General features: G+C 39.7%; 1 protein-coding gene across 2 annotated transcripts in view; it reads left to right on the forward strand.

Moving 5' to 3' along the window:
- Nucleotides 1-229: 229 nt before the first annotated feature.
- Nucleotides 230-19,784, forward strand: part of ZNF608 (zinc finger protein 608) — a gene marked incomplete at both ends in the record, with an annotated part of 82,081 nt that continues 62,526 nt past the window's right edge. Inside the window, 2 exons of one of the 2 annotated variants that reach the window (XM_082301820.1) lie at nucleotides 230-367; nucleotides 3,484-4,527. In XM_082301820.1, coding sequence (XP_082157946.1) covers nucleotides 3,643-4,527 — 885 coding nt within the window. The remainder of the gene's footprint in view (nucleotides 368-3,483; nucleotides 4,528-19,784) is intronic. The other variant, XM_082301821.1, reaches the window with a different exon arrangement.

A 19,784-nucleotide genomic window follows, 5' to 3' on the forward strand; every position in this document is an offset into this window, starting at 1 on the left:
ACCGCGCGGAGCGAGGCTCCCACTCCCCCGCCTCGGCCGCTGCCGTGGGGGCAGCGCCCCTGTCCCCTGTGCCTGTGTGTCAGCCCGTGAGGGGACAGACACACATGCCGGGTTTTCCTTCTCTGCCCCGTTTTTCTTTCTATTTTATTTTGGTTTCCTTTTTTTTTTTTTTTTTTTTTTTTTTTGGTTGTTTTAATTTTGTTTCTAGAAAGAAAGGAAGGTTCATGATATCTGGTGCTGTCTTCCTCCAAACACAATAAATCTGTTGAAGACATTAGAATTTTTTTTCCTAAAATAAAAAGCGGCTGCAACAAAAACACACTCAATGCAGTTAGAAGGAAAAGGTCAACTCGATCCAATACAGACCGTAAGTACGGTTGCGTGGTGTGTCTATAGCACTTAGAGGGGATTTTTTTTTTTTTTTTCTCTGCAAACGGGAGTGTTGAAGAGTTTTGGGAGTTGAGATAACTAGGGTTCTTGGGGATTTTAAAAGGAGGAAAAAAAAAACCCAAAACAATCCCACAAACAGGGTGAGTTATTTGAGGGAATGAAAGCACTGTAGCCACACAAACCATACCTGACGGTGCACTTGGGGGGCGTTAAAGCGTAGTGCCTTTTTTGGGTTTTAACTAACGCAGGGCAGGGGGAAGGGGGGGAATAAAAGTGACACCATTACAGCCAAGCCAGCATTGCTTCCCCGCCCCCCCCGGCCCCGAGAGCACGGCGCTCGTTAGCAGGAGCGATGGGGCACCGACAGACCGGGAGGCACCTCGCCTGTCACACCGAGACACCGGAGACGCGAGGTTGGAGCTGGGGGGTGGGAGTGGGATCGTCCGTCGGTGGCTGATGCCTTGGCCGCTTCCACCGCCGTCTGTTCTCCCGGCCCTGAGGTGCGGGAAAGGGAAAGCCCCGAGGTAAATGCGCCCCCCGGGGAGGCGGCGGGGGTTCGGCGAGGTGTTCCTGGGGGGCACCCCGGGGCTCCAGTGGAGGCGGCGGGGCCGCGGGCAGGGCGCGGCCCGCCCCGCCGGGTGTGTTTGGGGCGGGCTCGGCCCGGCCGCGCTCCGCGCCCCGGTCGGCGGCGGCCAATGGTGCCTGGCGGCGTCACGTGACGCGGGCGGCGGGACCGCCGCGCCTTCCCCCGCCCCCGCCCTCCCGCCACCGGCAATTCATTACGGCTTTTAGCTTCCCATCGCCGGCTAATTAAAAATACTAAGCTAAAGCTCCGAGACTGTCTGACTTGGGGAGGGGGGAGGGAGGCCGAGGGAAGGGGGAGGGGGTGATAACGGTAGACTGCGAGGTTTGCTGAGACAATAAGGTGGGAGAGATCTGTCCTGACAAAAAGGTCGTCTGCTTTATCTCCTCGGACTCTAATTACTGAATTACTTACCGCATGACTGACTAGCCCAAGCTCACGGGTTTTTCGTTGTTATTATTTTTTTCCCCCCCGAGACAGCAATTCGAAACTGATAACGTGCCTATGCTGATTTTTTTTTTTTTTTTTATTTCCTATTTTTAAAAAGCGCTGATCTAAGACTAGAGAGGGGAGGGAGGGACGGAGGGACGGGGACAGGCACCCCCCTCCCCGAAATCTTACCCTTGGGAAAATTTAGTTCTTTTGAGAGCACGCAGTCCTTCCACTCCCACAAAATGTTTTGATAACCGGTTTATCAGATCAGTGATTCCCCCCTCCCGCTCCTCCTCCTCTTCCTCGCCCCCCCTCTTCCCCCTCCCCCCGCCTCCCCCGCCCGTTTCCCCTCAAGTTACTTCAAGAAATCAGATCTGTCAGGACGGGCGAAAAAAATGCCACTTCCCAACTAACAGGCGGAATCCAGCCCAGATTTTCAGTCCTTTCTTCTTCTTTTTTTCCTTCCTCCCTTTCACTAATTTATCCCGATGTTAGCACATTCTGTCTTGTAACACCCGGGCGCCTGTAGGTTTGTTTCATGGGATCATTACTTACTGATCGGGATGGCTCCCAGGTCCGGGGCTGAAGACGGAGTGTGAAGTTGGGGAAACATTTCTTTTTTCTTTCTTTTTTTTTTTCTTTTCTTTTTTTTTTTCTTTCTTTTTTTTTTTTTCCAATATTACTGTGATGATTATTACCTCTCGGTGCTTATCCAGGAAAAGCAAACAAACAAAAATCTGGTCCTTGATGCTTCACTTCTGAATGTGAAATATTACCTCCCAGCTGGTAAAGTTGTGAGGCACAGCATTTTTTTTTTCCTTTTTTCTTTTTTTTTTTTTCTTTAAGCAAGGACGAAAAAAACCTAAACAAACAAACAAACAAAAAAAAGGACTTCTGATCCGTGGGCCAAAGTAGGGGAGATATGTTACTGACCGATTTATACTGGCTGAGATGATACTTGCTTTCTACTTGATCACTTGCTCTTTAAGTAAAATGAGGCACAGAGTTGTTGCTGAGACGAGTGGGAACAGCATTTTGATTTGCTGGTTTAATTAAAAATGATAAAGGATTTAAAGGTAAGAATTATGCATATATATGTATAAATATTTCGGCAGTCGACTGTAAAAGGGAGAGATCCCTTTAAAAATCGTTTTAACTAAGCTTTGTCAAACACACACTCATTTGCGGTCACTGAGGCCACCTTGGTGCAGATCACTTAAAGTGTATGTCTTAATCAGTTTCCTGTACAGTCAGTAATACTATATTTAACAGACCTAACAATTGTGTGACCTAGGAATACATTAGAGCTGCTTTTAAAACTGTTATGTTAAGAATATTTTCTTAAAGAAAAGAAAATTTTTATTTTTCCTCACCTTTTTTTTCTTTTTATTTTAACCTATGGACTTTAATATTTTGCAGTTAACATTTCTGTTTGTAGGTTGTTGTTTTTAACAGAAGGTGTATTGTGGCAGGGAAAATGAGGTTTCCCACTTCCCTTAGCACTCTCCTCTCCCCACCCCCCCCAAGAGACTAAGTGGAAGGGGGGTGAAAGATAATATAGGAGAGTCACAAAACTTCAAGGGTTTGGTTTAAAGCCACAAAATCCATGGAATGCAGTGAAGAGTGAATCCGTGTCCTTCCTTTTCTCCTTTTCGTGCCTAGGTGGTGGTCCAAAGGGTTAGATTACAACATGTGCTCCAACAGCTAGGCACCACTTCTATGACTGTATTTCCTGAGCATTGTGGATTTAAATCATGTAGATAATTTTTTTCTTCTTTTTTCTTCTTTTTTCTTCTTTTTTCTTCTTTTTTCTTCTTTTTTCTTCTTTTTTCTTCTTTTTTCTTCTTTTTTCTTCTTTTTTCTGGACATGGCTTTTTAAGAGAGATAGTGGATATTGGTATACAATTGGATTAAAGGTGCTCATTATAAAAATATCACAGGTACTGCCTCTGGTTTAACGAACTTAAGAACGTGGCAATGGTGAATGTTTTCGCTCCCCCCTACCTTGCCCCCTCTTTATTGAGTGACGTTATATCATGGTAACACCCAGACAAATACTTGACTTTCCCTCCTCACAGGACAACGTGGACGTGGACTGCAGGTTGTGAGCCTAGACACACCTAGGGGAGGAAGACAAGAGTTGAACTTAAGAGAGAGCCCAACGGAGATAAACGAATGTCCCCACATCTCCAAAGGAAAGTTCATCGGATTTTTACTCTAGAGATCTCATCTTCAGGATGTCATTGAACACTTCCACTGCAGGAAAAGGTGTGGATCCAAACGCAGTTGACACTTATGACAGTGGCGATGATTGGGAAATTGGTGTTGGGAATTTAATAATCGATTTGGACGCCGATTTGGAGAAGGACAGACAGAAATTTGAGATGAATAATTCTAATACCACCAGCAGCAGCAACACCAGCTCCAAGGATTGCGGGGGTCTGGCTTCCAGTGGGGCTAATGCTACCTCAGCCTTAGCTGATGGCCTAAAATTTGCTTCTGTTCAGCCCTCTGCTCCCCAGGGGAATTCCTCTCACAAAGAGACTAGCAAATCAAAAGTGAAAAGGAGTAAAACTTCTAAGGATACTAATAAATCTCTGCCTTCTGCTGCCTTGTATGGGATTCCTGAGATCAGCAGTGCTGGCAAAAGGCAGGAAGTCCAAGGGCGCCCTGGAGAGGCAACTGGCATGAATTCAGCACTGGGTCAAAGCGTGAGCAGTAACCCAAACGGCAATAATAGCAACACCAGCAACACCACCACCATTGCCTCTTGTGGGAAAAACAAAGAGGAGAAACCAGGTAAAGCCCCAGGCAGCAGAGGCTCCAAGCGGGATAAGGATGCAGGAAAATCCAGGAAGGACAAGCAGCATGACCTGCAGCAAGGCCACCCCAATGGCAGTGGGGGTGGCAATAGCCAAATTCCCTCTGGGCACCTCTATGGCTTCGGGGCCAAGGGAGGCAGTGGTGGAAGCAGCAGCCCCTTCCACTGCACCTCCTCTGCTGTGGGGGAGGTGAGCAAAAGTACCCCGGATTCAGGGTTAATGGGGAACTCTATTTTGGTAAAGAAGGAAGAGGAGGAGGAGGAGAGCCACAGGCGAATCAAGAAATTGAAAACAGAAAAGGTAGGACAAAGCTCCTCTCCACCTCTTCTGTGTTTCCCCATGTCTATAATAAGTGTCCTGTGAGTGTCCCATGACCATATGTCTGGCTCCTCTGTCCTCTGCTGTGTATTTGTGACATGTGTATGTTCTTCCTCTTTCCCTTTCAAAAAAAAAAAAAACAAACCCAAAAAAAACCCAAAACAACCCACAGACCTCTTCCCTACACGGACAACACCACGTTTCCACTGTGCTGCTCTTCCTTGTGGTTTCCTCTCCCTGTCTTCACCTGGAGAATGTTTCTGTTTTGTCTGTTTGTTTTAATTGCGCTTGCCCAGAAGGAGAAAGGTAGAGAAGACCCTGACTGAGCTGTCCCCAGTTTTAGCAGAGAGCAGCGGTACCAGTGGGATGGCATGTGTTTGCATATGGGGGTGCATAGCTCAGGCTCCAGGTGCAGCAGGTCTTGTATGTGCTGACTCTCTTCCACAACATCAGCAGGCATCTGTGGCCATTCCTCTCCCAAAGTCTAAAGGACCCCCTCTCCTTTCTCTGACCCACTGCCTGGAGCTGAGATTGTGCTTGGGGGAGGAAACAGGAGCTATCGGCAGAGACCCAGGCTCTGCCGTTGCGCTTCGTGGAGACGCAGGATGCTTATTGTGCTGGGGGGCTCCCATGGCACTGTAGCCCAGAGACCCCAGAAGCTGGTGTAGCGGCTGGGAGGAAGGAGCCAGCAGGCAGGCAGTGCCTCTTGTCTTCCTGGGAGGAGGATGCTGGGAGGAGGGAAATGCACCTTGTGCTGAGAAGCGTGTGTGGGAAAGCTTTTGAAACAGAGGGGAGCAGTTTGTCTCCTGTCTTGGGGAGTTTTCCTCTCTGAGCCACGCTGCCTCTTGGATTTGAACTACTTGTTTGTTGAGTGGTTGAAATGTATGAAAGAAATCAGATGGGCGTGTGTGATTTTATTCCTATTACCTTATGAAGGATGCTTTCTGTATGAATAGATGGCCACTACTCTATTCTTCGGGAAGGGTGGAGTGAGACCTTGTTGTCTTGTCAACTGCTGGTTCAAGGATGTTCTGGTGTTGGTGGGAGTTCTGTTCCTAGGGCAGAAGGCATCTCCTGGGGGACCAGAGGGTGAGTGTTGGCCCAGGATTACAAGTATGATAAAATTCTACAGGTTGTTAAACGAAGACAACCTGCTCTCCCTGAAAAATAAAGGAAACCAACACCCTTCAAATGAACAGTCTCAGCGTGTTAGATTGTGACTGTATTGTCAGATGTTGGTCTTAAATTTCCTGCTTTTACAACTTCCCCCAGTGAATGTTCAGCGATGGGGCAACTTTTGGGTCGGTGTTAACTGTATGTTCTGCAAGTGTCTGGGAGGGCTGAAGGTCTCATGGAGGGGGGAGTTATATCTTTTTATGACTTGTTACCAGCTTTTTGTATTTCAGTCAAGAAGTTTTTGTAATTCTAAATCGACTGGAGGATTAGATCTGTGTGTTTGTGACAACAGATATTTGTTAGTACTGGAAGACAATTCCAAGGGACTCTGTTAAAGGCAAGGAACAAATTAGATTTCATATTGTATGCATATTATTGCTTTTAAGATAGCATATCTATGGATGAATTTGAATGAGCCTTATGACCTTGTCTAAATGCAGATGAGAAAACCAGATTGCTGTGTAATTCATGTATATATGTTTGCACTTTGATTTATGAAAAGTGCTGTTCGCGGCAGAAGGTGTCTAAAAATCTCATGGTCTCTTTATTAACTTAGTACAGTAGGCATTTACTTCTGTTGCCAATAGTCTTCAAATTGCAGTTCTCTAATCTGTTTTAACTATCTAGATAAATTGCCCTAATCCGGTCTTCACAATGGCTGTGGTTAAAGAGTCAGAGCCATTTGATTGGATTCAGTGGCTGCCTGGAATGTGGGAGGTACTGCCCTTTTGCAACCCCCTTAGCCTTTTAATCTCTCAGCCAAATGTTCACATTCAACAATTTTGTTTAGCTGGCAATCTGAACATTTCAGTATCTCAAAGGCTGCTGCCATGGCAACAGAGATTAGAGGGTGGTGTGGTTTCTCCCTTTTTTGTGTTCTTTCAACTCTCTAGTCACACAGGAAATTGTATGAAGAATCCATATACGTACGAGTAATTTTATGTGCAATGTAAATGGGATGGCATGCAAATTCAGAGCAAACGTGTATGGAGGAGTTCAGCGTCAGTGGCACACTCTGTGTGTTATAGATGTCGCTCCAGGAGGAGGTCTGGAGCTTGCATTTCCAGCAACAGCCGCTGCTGTTGGCACACACCGACTTTAATACAGGCTTTGCACATCAGAGTCGTGCAGCCTTGGCCATTGTCTGGCACAATGGTGTGCTTGCTTGCTGTCTTAAGTAATGTCCCTTAGCGTTTTTCTTTGCCAAGAATGTTCCCTTTTAGACGAATAATAATAATGTAGCTTGTTGCTGATAATGGTTGATACTTTAAGTCCAGCCAATGGCAATATTAGTAACAGTCGAGTGTTTTGTGTTTGTTGTTCTGTTTTTGGTTTGGTTTGTAGTTTTTTTTTTTCCCCCAAATGATTAACAGTCCTTGGAAAGAATTCTTTAAAGGTTTCGGATTCCTGAAGCGTTATTGCTTTGACTGTTTATACACTAGAATATATATGCCATACTGACACAAAGCACCTTGTATCTATAGCTAAATACATAATTTTCAGCCTGCATGTTGAAACCAATGTTCAGTTATCTTACTATTGTGCAAGACATGCCTCATGAATTTGGAAGTTTCCTCTTAGAATCAAATGAGTTCATGACTGCTGATTCAAAATCTACATGTTTTTATGTGCGGCATGGAATATAATACTGCATTTGTTTACTATTTGTGAAAAGCTTGGAGCAGATTCCCAGGAGTTGTAGTCACTGTTTAGCTTTCACAGCATGCTTCAATTCTATTTTTAGTCTAATTATTATGTTTTCTTGCTGCAGAAAGTCATGTAAAACATGATAAATTGGATCTTATGAAGCCTAATTAAATCAATGACTGTGTTCTGCTGGCTCTTTTATGCAGAAACCACAAATATGTTGTAAAAGTCGCCACTCCCCTAATATGTGGATAAAGTCAAAGTATGCTGTAATTCTAAGATGTTTGAGCTATATTTGTGCAGTCCATTTTGTGGCTAAGCCACCAGTGACATGTCTGAATAAGTAGCTTTGACAGGTAGGCTAACCACTCCTAAGATTTTTGGTGTTAAAACCTGTCTCCATTTTCTGTTTCTCATCCATACTGTTTTTAGCACAGTCAGTGATTGTTTGTCAGCATGAACTCTTCATCTGTTTCAGCTAAGTTTTTTGTATTTTTAACAGCTGTTACATTGAAAATTGTTCAGAATAGCTACAAAATTTTCTTTGTGTGCATTGTGAGGAGGTTTTGGAATTCAGACAGTTATAAGTTACTCTGAGATATGGGAAAAATGTATTTGGTGTGTGAAAATCAGTATGTTTACATGAAATTAATGCAGAAGATACAAAGTTGTAATCAGAAGGGATAAGTTACAGTTCTAAATGTATCAGTCTAGTGATACTTCAGGATTGACTTTTTTTTTAGCTTAGTGCTTCTCATTAAGACTTCATTTCACATTTGTAAGTCGTCTTCAGCAAATTAACATGTTGGCTGGTATTATTTATTCACTTCTTTTGTTGTGTTTTAGTGTTAGGATTTGAGAGTGTTTTTGTACGCCATCAGGACTCTCTGGATGAATTTTACCTATTGATGTAAATCATTTAAGTACATGCTTTGATTAATGATGTTATGGAGATATGCTCTTCATGTACTTTTCTTGCCGGCCTTGTGTGTAGTTTATTCACTGTGAAATAAAAGGGCAGGGAGGTCACTTGCTGTAATTAAAGAACAAAGTCTATTGTTGTTTGACAGCAAACTGTTTTGAAAGCTACATAAGGGATTTAGCTGTTAAAAACATTGATAAGTATGGGTGTCTAACAATAAGCACAACTCAAGGTTCTTAAAGTTCTGTAGTGCTGTCTAGTAGTGTGACGGTGCTTTTCGAGCTGGGTGAAGAGGTGTTGCCCTTTGGCCGAGGAAAGCTTTCCGTGTGAACCTACTGACCTCTGCCAATATGTATGACCAGATCTGCTATTGAATTCCTGTGCAAAGCAAGAGTTAGTGTAGCACAATGGAGGCTGGTCTAGAACATCTATCAAATAAAGTAGGGAAGCTGATAACCATACTCGGAACTACTGGAAAAATATTTCACCTTGGGCATTGGTAATTTTACAATTTTAATAACTTCATAAATACCCAGTAAAAAGGAAAGGATTGATTGTCCAGATGTCATGAGGTTAACCATGTTCTCCATGTTAAAGGGCTTTCCTGCAAGATTGTTTTAATTATAGCTATATAAAGACTTGTTTTTCCAAAGTAGCATTTTATAGTCCAATAAATGAAATGTATGTTAAAAGTGCTAAGCAAAATCTCCCGTAACCATAGAGGTGTTCAATAACCAGATTCAAGTAACATGGAAAGTACCATCTGTTTCTAGTTTTCAGCATAAGCCCAGGAATTGAATAGCTGAGATTTGCTCGTATTTTTCTGACTCTCTTTCTTTTTTTAATTATTATTATCATTATTTTAAAAAGTTCACCTGGCACTTTATAGAAGCTTTCTGAAATGCAATAATACAGGAGAGACTGTGAAAACACATGTTCGTACACACAGTTAACCAGTTCCACTTTCATTTAAAGAGATTTCCAGAAGCTCAGTCATTGAAGAATTTATAATAGTGAATCACCTCCTGCAGGCAAACACAATAAGGGTCAGTTCTTCAAAGGTCTTGCTATTGAGGTAGAACCTGATTTACTCTTTCCTTATGAAGTAAAAGGAAGGGAAAGCTCCCCCCCCGCCCCCCCCCCCCCCCCAACAATAACAACTAAAAAATCCCACCCCAACCTCTCAAAGGATAACTTTAGCAAGCTCTTATCAGGCACTTAATTGCATATGATAAAACTATTGACTAAAATTTTCCATGCAGACTTTACTGCTGTTCAGGGAAGTGTTCTAGAATTGTTGATAGGGAGAAAATCACTCTTTTAAAGATAACTTGTTCTAAACTGATAGGCAATGAGATTCTTGGCTGTAGCCTATGAGCCCTGGATAAAACGCCATCCGGCCTTTGTTTGAGGTCTTTTACTAAAGCTAATGACTGGTCTTGTGCCGCCCTGAGATAAATGACATTATCTCCGAGTGGTCTGACAGGAAACAGACATGTTAATGGTGAAGCTGCGGGGAGGATCTGCTGTAGTTCTGACAAAAGAGTAAAGCTTGGACCCCTGGTTGTGATCATTAACACAGAATGCATTCCTTCATAATTGGAAGGCTATTTTATCGACAACAACGTAAATCATAAATCTGAAATGTGCAGGGTTTTTTGTGTGCTAAAACTGGTACCTTCCCCCTCCCCTCCCCGCCGTATAAGAAATGGGTTATCTCCATAGTACTGACATTAGTGGGAGAGCCTGGGGTCTGCTTTCTGTTAACTGGACACATCCTTTGCACGTTGAATGCAGGTTCCCCTTTATGTGCCCTGTGTTATCCATGTGATTTGCATTTCTAAGAGAATAAAATAACACCTGTGTTTCTTCACATCTTATGCTGTTATTGATACACGTGCTACTGAGCACGTTTTACAAGCATCGTCAGGAGTATCATTGCAGAAGTATTAACATTTCAGCTATCTCTTCACCCTTTCACCTTTACTCCCATTTTGGATAAGGGCGTATATATCTTTTGGATTTCAGTCACCCACCTTCTTCAAAGCAAATATATTGCTTCTGCATCAGTTTGGGCAGCTTTGTGTTATTTCCACATGGTCTGTATTTCTCAAATGTAGAATTCCCATTTTGAGTGGCATGTTCCAGATTTGTTCCAGGGTAGACAGTTGAAATTGCTGAATGTAACCATGTTTCAGAGTCTCCTGTGGTCTGAGCTAAGATACTTTGTACAAATGATCCAACAACCAGGTTACTATTTTTATCATATGATTAACACTTTACCAGCTTTATATTGTACCTATATGATGTTCTACTTCACATGGTGATATATTGCTATGTTCTCTGAATGGCTGGAGAGATTGACTTCTTAACTGTGCTTCATTTTTTACAACAGAAATACATCTTCCCCTGAGTCCTCAGATAGGCTCACACCTGTGGATGCAGTGGCTTCAACTGAAGGGCTGGCCATACTTTTTGCTAAAAACTAGCATTTGTTTTAGTGTGTTTACATATCAAGGAATTATTTTTATTTCTTAACAAACAATCACAGAATATATATATATGGATATTTAAAAAAAAATATGGTCTGTACATAACATTTCCTGTTGGGTGAAAGACAGCAAAACGGTCTCCCATGAAAATTTCTGATGATGACATAATTGCAAAAAGTAAATACCTTTCTAAAAATCAGAAAAGTTAATTTTATATGTATATATTTTTTCTATTTCATAAACTTTTTTCTTTTTCTGTTTTTGTACCAGTGTTTCTGCCCAGTGCAGCTCTTTTTCAGTGCAGCCTTTCACCAAAGTGAACAATAACACAATCTATCATTTTATAATTTGCTTAAAAATATGTTTGAAATGTGATAATTTTAATAAAGATAATTGCCAGTTGTTATAGGAGGACTTGAGGGGTTTTCCTAAAGGAGATTTTAAATCATGATTGTTTAAAATTATTATTACATTCTTGATTTAATACCACAATTTACTGAAGGAAATGAGTAGCCATTTGGGCAAAGAGGAAGGTCAGACAATGACTTTTGGTTGTGCTGTAGGATTTCAGTAAGCATTCTCTGTTGCACTTTCTCTTTTAACTCTTACAAAATGGTCTTGGCAATTGGAACAAAGCCTTTACATTTGAATGAAAGGTTGTAAAACTATTTAGAGCAACTTGACTGACAAGCAAGTTCTTTGTAATATTTTTTTTCTCTTTTGAAAAAGCTGAGAGAAATATCAAGCTGTGGGAATAGGTAGTTTGCTCTGGCACCCCATCTACATGTACGCTTCCATAATATATACGCATATAAATATAAGACTACTTGATTAAACAATTCAAGTGAGCACATAGGGCAAGTTCCATGCAATGAAGTAGGATTCATGTCTGTATATATAGGTCTTCCAGCCCTAGGGTCACTATGGTGTTGATTAGATTTTCTGAAATCTTAAGCCTACTCTGCAAGTAAGAAAGGGGCATTTAGTGACAGATTTATAATCTTACTTTTACTGTAAGTTGACAAATACTGCTAAATCTCAAGGTGAAAGGATCAACTTCTCTAGCCTGTAATATCTATTGGGAATTAAATGTGAAGCTCTTTGTTTCACTAATTTTGAAGTGCAATTGTGCTATGTTCAGTTGTATGTCCTTTATGATAAATCTTCATCAACCACCTTCAGAAAAAAATGCCAAACATTTGGTTCCCTTATCTTCTCACAGCTTCTGAGTCTTCCTAGACTAAATCTCACTCTTGTGCGCAAGCCCAGCTTGGCTGAGGTGTTTGTCTCCGGAGAAACTCCACCAAATAATAATGGATGGAAAATGACCTCACGAGGATGTTTGAAGCATATGCCAATAATGGCATGTGAATGCAGTTTTTGCAGTCAAAAGAGCAAACTAAAATCTATTGATTGTGGTTACTCGGTGTTTTCAAAACACTAGCATTCGAGTTGTTGAATTGTCCTGTCATGTTAGCCAAGAAGCAGATGGCATAACACCACAGAAGTGTATTTTTACTTAAAGAAACTTTAGAGATTTTGATGTGTTTTCTTTTCCTCTTATTTCCCCGATGGCTTCTTTTTATTGAAGAGTAACATGAGGAGACCTGGTAGCAATTTTATTGCTTTCCCATAACAGTTTGAAATAATAGGTTGGTCTTTGGTTGCCAGTCAAATTTCTACCAGTCAGCTTGATTCTGTTTTTTATCATGTGGCAGTGGAATATAAAAAGTGTATGTTTGTAGTTTACCCTCAGAAACTAGCTTTTTTCTCCATGCTTCAATTAGCAACAGAAGACTAAGCTTCAATTGGTCACACTTTCGTAAACTCTGAGAGCTTGCTTTCTTCATTCTGATAAAAGAAAGTGCCAAGTTTAGGCTCTGTTTCCCAGGAAATTTTGAGGCACATCTGGCCTCTTTAACTGTGTTCACTAGACAGTTTGATTTTGCACACATTTAGTCATTTGCATTATCCATTGAATTAATTCAGGGGTTTTGTTAAGCCCATTCCCCCTGCAACACAAGTTCATGCTATTCAAATGCCACCTTTACTGATGAATTTCAGTGATGCTGTACTCAACTGCGGTAGAAAGAGGTCTGTGGGTACCATAGTTGCTTGTTACGTAAGAACAGCTTTTATAATTTTCACCGCTTCCCTCACCCAGTAAGAAGAGTGAAAAGCAAACTGTAATCTCCTTTCTCATAGCGCGCAGGGCCAGACCAAATTATTTTTGGATTTCCTGTCACCTCCTTGGCTGATTTCTGTGGATGGCTTATGTTAAAAGCAACAATAATGTTTGAATTGGAAGGGTTTTGGTCTTTGGGTTTTCGTTCTTCATGAAGAACTGTTTATTTGAGTGTGGTTCACCACACTACATGGATAGTACTATCAAATCTGTGCTTTATTATAGGCTTGTAGCAGTGAAGTAATGGCTGTATTTGCATGTTTCAGGGTTTCATGTTCTTGCCAATTCTTTCTTTTTGAAGGAGGGAAATGAAACTAGATCTGTATCTCTTCAACAAAAGGTAATAGTTAGAAGCAAATACAATTAGAAATGGACCACATTACTTCACTGAACTTTGTTTTGCTGGTAGGAGTTTTAAATCTGATTTAGTAAATATTGAGGGATTTGTTTAGTTAGCTTGCACTGACTACAAGGATCTAATATTCCAGGAATATTTATGGGTATAATGAACGTATTTGACATTAAGTTTTGATGGTTAAATTTTACCCTGGGTTTAAGGTTAGGCACTATATGTTGTATTGCACCAGAGTTCTGAAATTTGAAGGAAAAATACTGCTGCATTTTGAGAACAATGAAGGTGGTTGTTCCACACCCAGTTTTACTGAAAACAAAAATTGATGTTCTTGCCCACTTCATCTAATAGTAAGGTGCAATATTATGTAATAGTATTACTAGTTGCTGTTTAAGGAAATGGTTGTGTACACATATGTGTGTGTATGTATATCAGTATAGATATTCACATATATGCTGGAGGTGTGTGTATATATATGTATACACATACATGGACATACATACACAAGAAAAAAGAGCTGCTACTGTTTTATAAATACAGCAACTGAGTTTTGGCTAATAGTTTTATTTACATTTCATGTCCAGATCTTTTAACAGTCTTTCCTGTGACGCTGCAATGGATGCCAAGCACTGAAGGAGAAAGCTAGCAGCTGTTTCCATTACAGCATTGGTACATTAGCCTCTGCACTTTATTTTCATTTTATGATCTCCTCTAACCTTTCCTAATCACCCCTTAAAAAGGCTTTTCCCCTTCTGCCTCTGATTTATCTGTCTGCAGGGTTCTGTGTTTTTCTTAGCTTTAAAAATGTAAAATCTGTGTGGTTTTTTTTTTTTTTCCCTAAGAGCTTAATGCTTTGACTCTTACCCACACTGAGCAAGGGCTTATCATCCTTTCTCAATTCAAGTAAGTAGTTCCTTGTGTTATGTCTCTGTAAGCCCTTACTTGAGATGAGTCCAGGTTGCAAAACAGGACCCACTGTGACCAATTTGATTATTCTTGTAACAGCTTGAGCCACTGTATGATTTACAGGTTTTTTTGCATGCCACCTGAATAGTGTTTTGTTCATTCTTGCTCTTTCCTTCGCCATCTCTCTGAAAATAATTGTTTCATGGCTGTATGCTCTTATTGCTGAGATATGACTGAAAACTACATGCAGTACAGTGAAGCACATTCATTTTCATCTAGTACCCGTTTATTGCCTTGAGCACTGTAAATCTGTCAGCTCTTCACGATGCTTTCACCTCTTTCTTCATTTGCTCCAGCTTCTAGTTTGACAATGTTCCCCTGAGGCAGAATTCTAATCTGCTTCCAATTAGTTGCAAAATGTGACTCAAATTTCCACATTATGGCTGCTGTTTTACTTGCACGAACACATCTAGAAACAAATTAATGCTCTTGAATATTTATTTTTGAGCCTTCAGATTTACTCTAGGTGGAAAAGTTGCCAACTACATTCAAACTGCGTCCAAGATTTATAATTTTTCTCAAACTGAAATATTCCTTAAAGGTTTAAAATGCTTAATTTTCACAAACCGTTTTCAACTGGTTGGTAATTATTGAGGGTACATTGTATTGTGATAAATTAAACAAGTTTGCAATACACATAATTAGCGTTTAAATATGGATGGGATTGCTGTGTCAGTTTAGGATAAGAGGCATTTCTTTTCTGCAGAGCCAGCACAATCTTTTTTGGAACCTTTAAGTAGTTTTTCAGGACGAACATACATACTTGACACCTGTCTGACTGCCACGTATTATCTGCAACTTCAGAAGTTGTCATTTGGCTGAGGGGGAGGGAAAGAGACTCATTTGATCTCTGGTGAGTCTTAATAGGTACAGCTAATTAAAATCTTTTTGTGCGTCCTTTTGTAAGGATCTGAGCTTGTCTATGCATCCATATAGATGAGTGCATGGGTGTACATTTAAAATACCATCTCTAAATTAAGTTTCCAGGGTTTTCCTGTAATGTTCATTTTCCTTTGAGTAGCTGCAGTAGGAATATGTTGTATTCAGTGGGGAAGAAGTCAGATTTTCTGTGGAGAGTGTGGAAATCAGGATTAAAACACCAAGGAGAGGACTGGAATCTAATGGGAGTCTGAAGTTCATTCCTTATTCAGGCAAAACTAGCATGAGAGGCTCCATGACAATTCTGCTCTATTGCCCATCCACCTCTAATGCCTTACGTCTGTAGTTGCCTATATAGAGAAACACAGAGTATTTAATTCAAATATACCAGTAGCTGAACCTGTAGGTGAAAATCTTTAGTGGAGATTAGCACTCTAAAGCCTGGCAGATTGATGTCAGCAGTCGTAATAGACTTTAAATAGGCTTGCAGAATTTCATTGGAAGTATATTGCTGAAATTGAAATAGCTAAGTACCTGTCATTTCTAAATGATATTTACACCTGTAAATTTATCTTTCCATTTACAATACTTTACTTATTTAAAGTATTAAGTATTAAAAACATACAGACATGTTTTTTAAAAAAAAAAATTTAATTGTCTTTACTGTCCTGCATTGAGGTGGTAGCCTGCTATTCCTGCGTTATATGTAGAAACATGTCCGTGAAAGCAAATATACGCATGCTGTGTTCTGGTTTTAATCCCTGAGAACTTATTTTCCAGAAAGAAAAAAACTTAAAAATAGAGATAAAGCAAAACTATCTCAATGTTATTTTATTTTCTCTTGAGTCATGAGTGACTTTTAACTGCAGAGATGAAAAAGCTAACGTTATTTATTTCTCTGAAGGTTTCACTTACTCTAGTAGACTCCTGTGATTCACAATGTCATTCTATAAAGAAACAGTATTTGCAAACATTGTGAAATGCTGCAGCAGCATGGCATTTTTTTTTCTCATACAATATCAAAGTACTTGAGGTTCAGCTTTGTAGCCATGGTGAATCACAGTTCCTGTGATTGTCAGTTGTTGATAAAAAGTACACAGACAATTAAAATTCAAGTGAAATGCATGTATTTGTAGCTTAGAATAACTGGCTTAAAGACATGCAGAGTGAATAACCAGGCCAGTACATGAAAAACCTCCTCCACCATATCCACATGTATGTGTACACATATATGAACATGCAATCACACATTATTAATTTTTCAGGCAAAAACCACAGTACTTCAGAGAAGTATTAAATGCTTTTGTTGATAGCTTATAGTTTTATAAACTCTAAATGAGCTTATTGCCTTTTAACCAGCAGTAAATAATAGAAGAACCTATGAGCCTCCACATTGGACAGCAGCCAAAGAAAGAGAGGGTAAAAAAAAAAAAAAAAAAAAAAAAGTGAATGGCTTAATTGTAGAGCAAATCATTTGTTTACAGATTAAGAACTATTTGGTAGCTAAATCCTATGGACAAGGAGGTGAAAGAATGAGGCACTAAGGTACAGGAAATGAGCTTTATATTTTGTGCCCAAGTCTTGCTATTTTTGCCGCCTCCTAAAGCAGAGGAGGCAGGGAAAAAATGAGTTGTTTAACAGCAAAGACTGCTGAACAAACCGTACATATTAAGTAGGAACAAAAGGGTGGGAGAAGGGAAGTGTTGGTGCACTTATGTGCTGACAGGAACCTGACAACTGGAGCTGCTTCCATCTTGCCACCAGTCTGTGGCAAGATGAGCTGCCCTATTTTGTTTTCCTTCTGAATGGGGTGGGGGAGAAATGCTTCTGTTAATTTGAGCAAACATAATACATTTTCTTGAAACTCTCTCCCCAATATGCTGTTTGGCTTGCTCACTAGAACTGCCTACCCCCCCTTTTTTTCCTTCTCGCTTTTTCTCCTCTCTTCTTTTTAAGAGCAAGGTTTTTTTAATAGGCCTTTGTTTCAGTATCGTAATTAATTAGTTGACAGTTTCAAATGGTTAAGAATTGCTTGTGGTTCCTGCTTTATTGTTGTACAACATTTTTTTAAAGACCCACTTACTGGTGGCCTGTAAATTTGAAGATATCATTTTCATGAGTCATTGGTTTAAAGATCAAAGCCAAGAAAGCATTATAGCAGGAATGGAGTAACCTCTGCAGTAAATGTTGTTTAAGTTTCTTCAGTTAAAACTCACTTTTTCGGTAATTCATAATCTTTCAAAATTCTTACCTTCTGACTAGAATTTTCTGTGGCTTCTTCTCTTCATCACTGCTGTGAAAATGAATTTACGAAGTCTGAATAAGGAAACAGGTCCATAGGTCATGGAAAATAAAACATTTTATTTTACAGAACATCCCTGCTGTCAGTATCTTGGTAGGCAAAGCCTTCTGAGAAAATGTGCCATGATTATTTGTGTGGAAATTGGCTTTGATTTGATCAGATTATAAATCATCTCAAGAACATGTTTGGCCTGTGTAAAACAACCATTCATTTTTCCATCTTCAGTGGCTGTACTAATTTACATGGGAAAAAGAGTAGACATAGCTGAGTTCGGTAAATTGTGTCTGGTCATCTGTACTAATAAAATACATTTCTAGTTTGATCTCCTTAACTTATAATAAAATGGACATTTTTATCCCTTTGGCTAGTGGCAAGTTTGTGTAAAGAAAAATCAAAATATGCATGAAAAAAAGAACTTGTCAGTTGTTCTTATTGAAATCCAGTATAGGAAAGTTTTTAGTGTACATTATATTGACTAATTTTCATAAGGGGACAAGGAAAAGTTAATGAGCTTCAGGAGTGACCTTTTAAGTGCTTGGCAATGCTGTGCCTTGTTTCTTTACATATTGCTTGATTGAAGTTCACTGATGTGATATAAAATGTTGCGCTCTTCTTACATATAAACAAATGTAGAGTGTGTTGCCAGTAGGTTCTGCTATTAAGAATGTATCTCCCTCCAACTAGGAGTCTACTACGTAGTAACCTCAAGAAAAATATTCTTAATAGCACTTCTTTCTTCAGATTTAGTTTCTTCTGCATTTCCTGATCACAAGAATGAGATATAGTGCATGGAAAAGTGATCCCAGCTGCATTTCCTAGTCACAGGCCACTTCACCCGTTGCATTTAGGCACAGCAGCTGATTGCTTCAAAATGAGCAGCAACATGAGCACTGACATCTCTGCAAGAAGAATGCTGCTGTGAAAGTTACGTAAGAATTGTGTCTTTTATATGCAGTCTAATTATAAACATATTTGTATATGTTCATGCCCCCTTTGTGTTTTCCCTAGGCTCTGAAATGACTGTGTCTGTTGGAACATTAAACCAGGCTGTTATCTGATATCTGTTTGGTAAAATGAGCATTGACATATTTGACGTGATTGAAAGCAGTGTTCTTAGTGGCGATTAAAGAACTTTACATTATGTGCATGGCATTGTGATTTTGTTCACACTGTACTTTAAAATGTGTATAATGTGACTGGCAAAACTATAACACCTGTTTGTAATAAGAAATTTGCAGCAGGAAATTTTAAGGCAAAATGGTAGTAATTTTTGCATCTACTTAGACATATATAATTTCCTTGTTATTATTGCTTCTAGCAGATACACAGTTGGTCTTCAGACTGCAAGTTAAAAATCATAACATTGAAATAAAAAGTGAAGTTTCATAAATTTTCAAAACAAAATTACTCTTTTTTTTTGTGGGTATGCATATGAAGCTTAACTACCAGTAGACAAATTCACTCCAGAATAAGTATTTCATTTTTGATAAATGTAGTGAAGTAGGACCATATTTTTCTTTATCGTTAGTACCTTACCAAATGCTTGATGGACTTAATAGACTTGTTTGTATCCTTGGCAGAGTAAAAACCAATGATTGAGCAATGTTGCCCTGACTGTGGGTCTCAGTAAATTCAAAAGGAAATGTGCATTCTAAATCAACAATTATAAGACAAAGAAATAATTTAATCTCAGGATTTGGGAAAATTTGATTGAAATTTTTTTATTTTTTGTTATTGTTTTTCTTGTACTAGAAGCCAAGGGTCTGGTAAAAGTCTGAGAAAAAGGAAGTTGCTGACATTAGCTCATTAGGATAACAATAGCACTGGATAATATTTATGGTGTCATAAGAGCTCGTCTTTCATATAATTATGTTTATCAACTTTTAATTCAGGAAGAGCCATGCTCTTTATTTATTTATTTATTTACAATATTACTTTCAGAATTGAATGGGGAATGAGTGGTGTGACTTGCACTAACAAATTTCAGTATTTTGCATGGGACAAGCCTTTGATAAGTTTAAGTATAGAGGTCAGAGCATAATTTTCTCTGTCCTGTTAGGCTTGCCATTGTTGCACAATAAGTCACTGTGTTTGCTTTTGTGAATAAAAATCAGCTCCAAGGATGAGGAGAATGACACTTTCGTGGTTCATTCCTACACTTGTAGTATTTTCAGGGTTTTGACTTGGAGAAGGTCATTTGATCTGGAAGCCTTAAAGCCGGAAGTCAGTATACCAGGTTTGTCAAGTAATTAGGCTAATTTGTTTTAGTTGTTACTGAATTTGTAGAGCATTTGCTGACAGACCAGGCTATGAGCAGT

Source organism: Coloeus monedula, assembly GCF_965178545.1.
Source record: "Coloeus monedula genome assembly, chromosome: Z".
In the NCBI taxonomy this organism is placed as follows: domain Eukaryota; kingdom Metazoa; phylum Chordata; class Aves; order Passeriformes; family Corvidae; genus Coloeus; species Coloeus monedula.